Genomic DNA, 6,698 nt, shown 5'->3' on the forward strand with positions numbered 1-6,698 from the left:
GAAAGGCTAACCTGGTAGGTCAAGTTGACTTGACCCATGTGGGCTCAGGCTAGGCCAGGTATAGGTCCAAGCGCACTTCAAGTGGGCTTGGTCTAGGCTAGAACCAAGAGAGAGGAGAGAAGGGGTAGAGAGAGGAAGTAAAGCGAGAGAGGGGAGAACAATTTTTTAAGAGGGGTCTCTTCCTATTTATAGAAGAAAACATGGATCTTGAACATGTGTATGAACCAGATCTGACCCATTTAGTCTATTTGATCTAGATCCAAACTTAAGGCCAAAGTAACAAAATAACATTCATATCCCTTTGCTGATATGGATAGAGGCTTGGTAGATCTGCTATTTAATTAGCTTTCAAAGAATTGTGTAAAAGTTGATAAACTGAACAATTATGTTGCCATTCACTTGTATTTTTGTTCTTTAGGAAAATAAACCTCCATACAGAACCTAATTGCATTTAATTTGTAATGTGTTTAGTTATAACTGGTTGGGATCCACCTAACCGCCCCTTGCCAATGAAAAAACATAACTACTTTAGTTGCACTTCTTTTATTTGAACATTGGCTTAGTCTTCTGCCAATGGTGGATGTGAGCTTGCTTCAAAATTTAGCCCTTCATGGCTGTTGGAATATACATAAATTCAAGTCATTATTCTTCTATTTTTTCCGTTTTCAGTTGTCGGTGGTTATGTAGAATATAAAATTTTCAGCTTAATTATGTTCTATAGACTCATCCACGATGTCTACCAATTTAACATGTATAATTTCTCCACTATGAAGCTCAAACTTTGAAAAATTTCCCCCCCTTTTTTTGGAATAATTATAAACATTTCCGAGGGCATTGTTAGCTTGCTCAAATTTTGCCATTTGCAAACTAAAACTGCCAATGGCCAACTACAAAACACAATTTCATTGAGCCCTTCATGACATAATCTCCCTCTTCCCTCTTATCTATGTTACCTAGTACACTTCTGAAAGTAGGAACTCTTGTCATAATTTGCTGGTAGTGCTTTCTTTACTAGATAGGAACATAGTTCTTCTATTCCAAATCTGTTAGGGAAAAAAAGGGTACGATATGGGTTCAGTCATGCCTGACCTATTTTCAAGTTTTGATCTTATCTGAAAACGTGTGGGTTGGAGTCGATTCTGATTGAAGCCACCATATTTACACATCCAATTGTGATCTAGATCTTAAGACACAATACCAAAATTTGTTATGTATCCAACGACATATATATATATATATATATATATATAGTAATGGTTTCGTGCTAAACCCATTTAGTGCTAAACCGCGTGCTAAATGGGGTTTTCAGCTTCTCCAATGCTTTTTATGCTGTTCCTGCCCTATAAATGTGTTGGGCATGGTCGATTTACTAAAAATGATGTTTAGAGCCTCAAAATTTTACAAAGATTTTGGACCATTGATGTTCTAAACTTTATAAAAACCCACCCATGTGTTGGAATCAAACCCTTCAAGAGCTGATCCCTATAAAATCAAGTACATAGATCGCATTTGTATGATCAGAATTTAAAAATAAAATGAAAAAAGCCTGGAAAACCTATTTAGCACACGGTTTAGCACCAAATGGGTTTAGCAGGGACCCATAAATATATATATATATATATATATATATATATATATATATATATATATATATATATATATATATATATATATATATATACCCTCACCAAAAACCAGGCTACTTAGTGGACCCACCGCGGGCGAGGCAAACCCCAGGTGGGGCCCACCAACATCATCATCATCAGTGCATGGGATCTATATGGGCCGGTCATATATTTGAAGTGCGATATATAATGGAAGAGCTTAGTTCAAACAAGGAAATTTAATAAAATAAAAAGTAGAATGGTGTGATTTGATTTTAACACAATTCAACCTCTCCTTTTCTTTTGGGAAGAAATTACTTCAATACCATATGTGTTTGGACATCACGGGCCAGCAGGATGCGGATTCCACCCCTCTGGATTCTGTTGAACACCATCAAAACCTTGCACCTTTGGATAAGCAGCAGTCGGGCCCATAGCAGCTTGTCCTCCTGTCCCTGCAATTTTATATTTGTTTTTTAGATAAAATAGAAAATGGTGATGATGAAACCTGCCAATTACTAGGATCAAGAACTTTATCTTCCAATGATTTATCAAGTGGGTCATGCAAGTCTGACAGCTAAACTAGTCAAGCAGAATTTTGCTTCAGGTTGGACTCGAACATTAGCTAGCCATGCTTGAGAATGATTTGGTTTTCCTTCAGTTTCAAGCTTAATTTTGAGCTTAGACACTTTATTAATTTCAACATATATGTATTTTTTATTGTTGTTTGTAGCTGATAGTTAATCTTAGCTTTCATTGTTGTTCTTTACAATATTATCATTTTCTCGATTCATAGACAATGGATTAATTATTTTTTTCAGTTGCTTTGTAGTTTTCCCCACATTATAGTTTGTGTTTGGTACTGAATCTAAGAGACTCTGAACAATCTTCACCAAATACTCGACCCATCCTATTGTCATCAAAACAGTTCGTATTTTCCAGGGATCAACTTTCACATTGATCTAGACCACACGAAAGAAGCAACTGCGGTCGGTACAACCCAAAACCCATTGACATTGTTTTTTACTCGGAGAAACCGCCCCAGGTGCAGAGACCTAGCCTGGCTCAGCCTGCCATACTTACAGTCACTGTCCATGTCGGTGTAAGACTCAGAAGGCTTACCCCTAGACCCAAGGACTCACCAAGCTTTGGCTTACGCAGGAGGGTGACGCCCATGGGATTTGAACCTAGACTGCCCATCAAATGGTCTATTCCCCATCCCACTACTCCAAACCCCTAGGGTCTCAAAACCCATTGGCATTTACGGGAATGTCGGTATCCCATATTGAATAGGGCTTCGCTAACCAATCTAGTGCTCCATTTCACCGTGACCCATTGAGGGGTATCGAGGGTGTCAACGGGCCTGGTTTACCCGAACCAAACCTTATAGGGTCTGAGTATTGTGATAAATAAGAAGACTCGATTAAGACCTGTGTCCAGACCCGAAGGTTCGATTAATACATGGACCTGAGTATAGTTTGTGAAATTTTATACTAGACCCGGACCCGACCCGAGATTAAGACCTGCAATTTTTCAATGTAAAAATGATAAAAAAATGGTTTTACCGAGTATGGTTTTTCTTATAGTGGACCTGATTAGAACCAGGTCCGGAACCAATACCATACCCAAAAATCTGGTCCAAGTCTGGTTCCACCTGGGTACGAACCAAACAGGACCGGTTGATACCCCTAGTTGGAAGGATCTGCTAAAAATAAATCTCTCTTGTGCCTCTTCTTGAGGCTATAACTATGGAATTGAGGAGGTAAGTGACTTGTTATTTTAAATAATAGCATAGAAGTAATAAATGGTGTTCGTAGCAGATTTACTCGAAGGGTTGACCTGGAACCACCAAAATGTAAGAGGATATTTACAGTAGCAGGAGTTTTTTTTATAAAGTAAAATTATATTAAAAGGAAATGAAAGAAAAACAGCGACTACGTGCTCCAAAGGTTTGCAGTCGTTCCATTAGCATAAAGCCAACAGGAGGAAGATTACAAAACTTCGCAAACATGACTGAAAGTTGAATCAAAATAACCCAAGTTCTTAAAATTTTTTTGCTTTTTAGGTGCAGGGATAAAATATGAAGGCCCACACTGTGATCAAATTAAGGTTCAGGAAGTTTTATAAAGAGATGATGGCCTTTCATGTATAAAAGATGCTTCTCGGTTAAGATCATATCACGATGTAGCATTCATACCTAGCTTAATTTAATTCCCACCAAGCCTCAAACAGAAAAAAAAGAAAGAAAGAAAGCAAAAGCCTTCTCCGTAGAATCAATCGCAATCACCTTTGGAAAAAAAATAAAAACGTTACCACCTGACTGCACGATACGTGTGGATGGGCTCCATAGAATTAAGCATGGAAATTCGTAAGATCAATCAGCTGTGCAGCCTCTAGGGGTGCAAATGGTTAGGATTTGTGCTGGAATAGTTCAGTTCGTCAACTGTTTGATGTTTAGTTTATGCACCTCTTTCTTTTTCTTTTTTTGTTAATTTCATGCAGAGAAAATCAGCATCAAGAATCCAAACAGGAAAAGTAGTCTACGTAATCCCATTGGAGGTTTCCAGCTTTCTGTGCTTGTAATAGAGAATCTACTTGGCAATGCGAGAGGTAAGGCTGGGAAATGAGACGATCGAGCAGCTCGCCATTCCGCTTGGCTCGGCCAGCCTCGTTTATGTAAATGAGCCGAGCACGAATATGGCAAGCTCGGCTCGGCTCAGCTAGTTTAAGACCGTTTTACATATTATATATCGATGTATTATATATTATACACATATTAGATATATTTTATATATTATCAAGCTTTAAAAAGCACTTGGTAAACATTTTTTCAGAAAATGAACCAGCTCACATTCCGAGCCTGAGCTTGGGCTGTTCGGGCTTGACTGTCAACGTGCCAAGCTCCAGATCAACCCAGGCTTGGCTCGTTTGGCTTGTTTGCCAGCCGTAGTGAGAAGATCAGGTGCTCGACCAATGAATCATGTGGTAGCACTACTTGATCCCTTCCGCTTCACCCTTCTCTACCCTCCTCAAAACAACAGGTTTTGGATCAAACGATATTGAAACCCACCATCAATGCATGGCCATTTTCAATTGTTTTTGCACCAGAGGCCAAATCCCCCAGCATTCTTTTGAATGGGAGATTTGGCATCACGCACTTGATCCACCAGAATGGGAAGATGTGACATTGAAAACCACCATCAATGGTGATTCAGCTCTCAGCATCACCTCGTCCCATCTCCAAACAACATCAACGTCTAGGAAAATAAAAAAGAAAGTAGGATACCTGCTGAGAACACATTTTGCTGTGCCAGTGCCATCCTCCTCCTCGACGAAATGATCAGGCAACATATCACTCCAACTATCACAAGGAAGATCACCACCACAATTGGCACAACAACTTTTACTTTTCTGTTGCCGCCGCCGGACTGTGCCACTTGTATGGTGTTCACGAATGCAGTATCGGCCAAAACCCCCGAGGTACTGCCCAAGCACACCGTGATGACATCAAACTTAGTCTTGTAGGTCTCTGAATACGTTACCGTATCAGAACCGGTGGCGATGGTTTCCAACGGGTTGCTGTCATATTGAATCTCAAATTTAGGTGGGTTGTCTTTCCCATCGTAATTACCGTAGTAGAATTTAGAAGTAACAGTAACTTTACTTCCTTTTGGTACAACACGAATGGTGTAGCAAGTCGGCGAGATGTCGGGGAAGTAACGGAGGGTGGTGAGGGATTGAGGCACTGAGTTAATGGTCCTGACCCGTCCAGGATACCCAACGGTGACGAAGTCACCGTCCCCAATCCATAAGTTCCCATCAGAATCAGTGAAAGAACCAGTCCTCCCGCAAGCGATGTTCAGAGGCACTGAAAGTATATTCATTACCAATTTTGTTGTATATATGCATAAAGAATTAGAAACATTACATTAATTTTTAGCCAAGTGAATAAAAACGAAAAAGATCAAGATGCCTAACATGTAATTTACTTACACTGAGCATAGACGAATGCTATGTTGAGAGCAAGCAGTAGTAGGGACAAATACAATGGTTTTTGGATTGGTTTTGCCATGATCAATTCAGATAGGTGAACAAGAAGAAGGAATGCGAAATGCGAAGGGTACACTTTAGATTTTTAGGTCTGTAAATTTATAAAGGTCACCTTCAATGATGTTTATGGTGTTTCTCACAAACTATGTGCTGGCATGTTGGTTTAAAAATTTGCATATATGGATCCAGGAGTTTATTTTATTTTTTTGAGAGGCGATGACTTTCAGATGATTTTTCCCTTAGCGGTCGGTCAACATATCAGAGTGTGTGAAAGGGAAGGAAAGAAGCTTATTCAACACTTCTTGAGGTCAAAGCACGCGTACTTGATGTCACCCTAACTATTCAGTTGTCAACGAATGGACTAAGTCAACTACTAGAAACGGCCCTTAAATTTCTCATTAGTCACTTCTCTTGCAAATGAAAGCTTAGATGGTAAAGCATATGGAGAACATTCATGGCTGCTATTAAGAGTCTTCTCGCCGATTTGGGAGCTTAAGATAAATAAGAATAAATGCAACATAATCATTTTGAGGCTTTGTTTAGGGCCAGAGTTGGAGAGGAGATGAGAGGGGTGATGAGAGTAATTAAAGACCTGTTTGGAATCTCGGGGCTGGGATGGGCGTTTATGCATTTGGTGCTCCTGAGGTAAAATCTTGATCAAACTACCTTAGTGGTCCTATTTGGAATCTCGGCAATTTGGGATGGGAAGTGAGGCCCTTTCTCCTTTGTATTTACACTAAATCATGAATTTGGCCTCCAAATGCATAAAGTTCATAAAGGCCCATCCCAACTGCAGATTCCAAACAGGCTCTAAAGAAGGGAATAGGTAATAAGGCTGTCAATAATATCCTTGTTTAGGATTGCCCGTGTCATGTTCAGTGTTGTGAGAGGCTTACGCCTCAGTACCTGAAGCGTACGCCTCAGAGGCGAAGTGCAAGCTCAAAGTATTGAGGTGTTGTATGAGGCGTTTGCAGGCTTGAAGCGCATGTTTCACATGGGTGAAGCGCACACCTCGCATCGAGGCGCACTTCGCTTCTAAGGCAT

General features: G+C 39.9%; 1 protein-coding gene across 1 annotated transcript; it reads right to left on the minus strand.

The window, feature by feature from the left end:
* Window positions 1-1,946: 1,946 nt before the first annotated feature.
* On the minus strand, window positions 1,947-5,488 carry LOC149823446 (uncharacterized protein At1g24485-like). Its single transcript, XM_090018337.1, has 2 exons — window positions 4,891-5,488; window positions 1,947-2,059 (listed from the first exon to the last, which is right to left on the minus strand). The coding sequence occupies exons 1-2, from the start codon at window positions 5,486-5,488 to the stop codon at window positions 1,947-1,949; spliced, it is 711 nt and encodes a 236-aa protein (XP_089874463.1).
* Between the last annotated feature and the right edge of the window lie 1,210 nt (window positions 5,489-6,698).

Source organism: Nuphar pumila, chromosome 10 (assembly GCF_984573655.1).
Source record: "Nuphar pumila chromosome 10, dmNupPumi1.hap1.1, whole genome shotgun sequence".
NCBI classification, from domain to species: domain Eukaryota; kingdom Viridiplantae; phylum Streptophyta; class Magnoliopsida; order Nymphaeales; family Nymphaeaceae; genus Nuphar; species Nuphar pumila.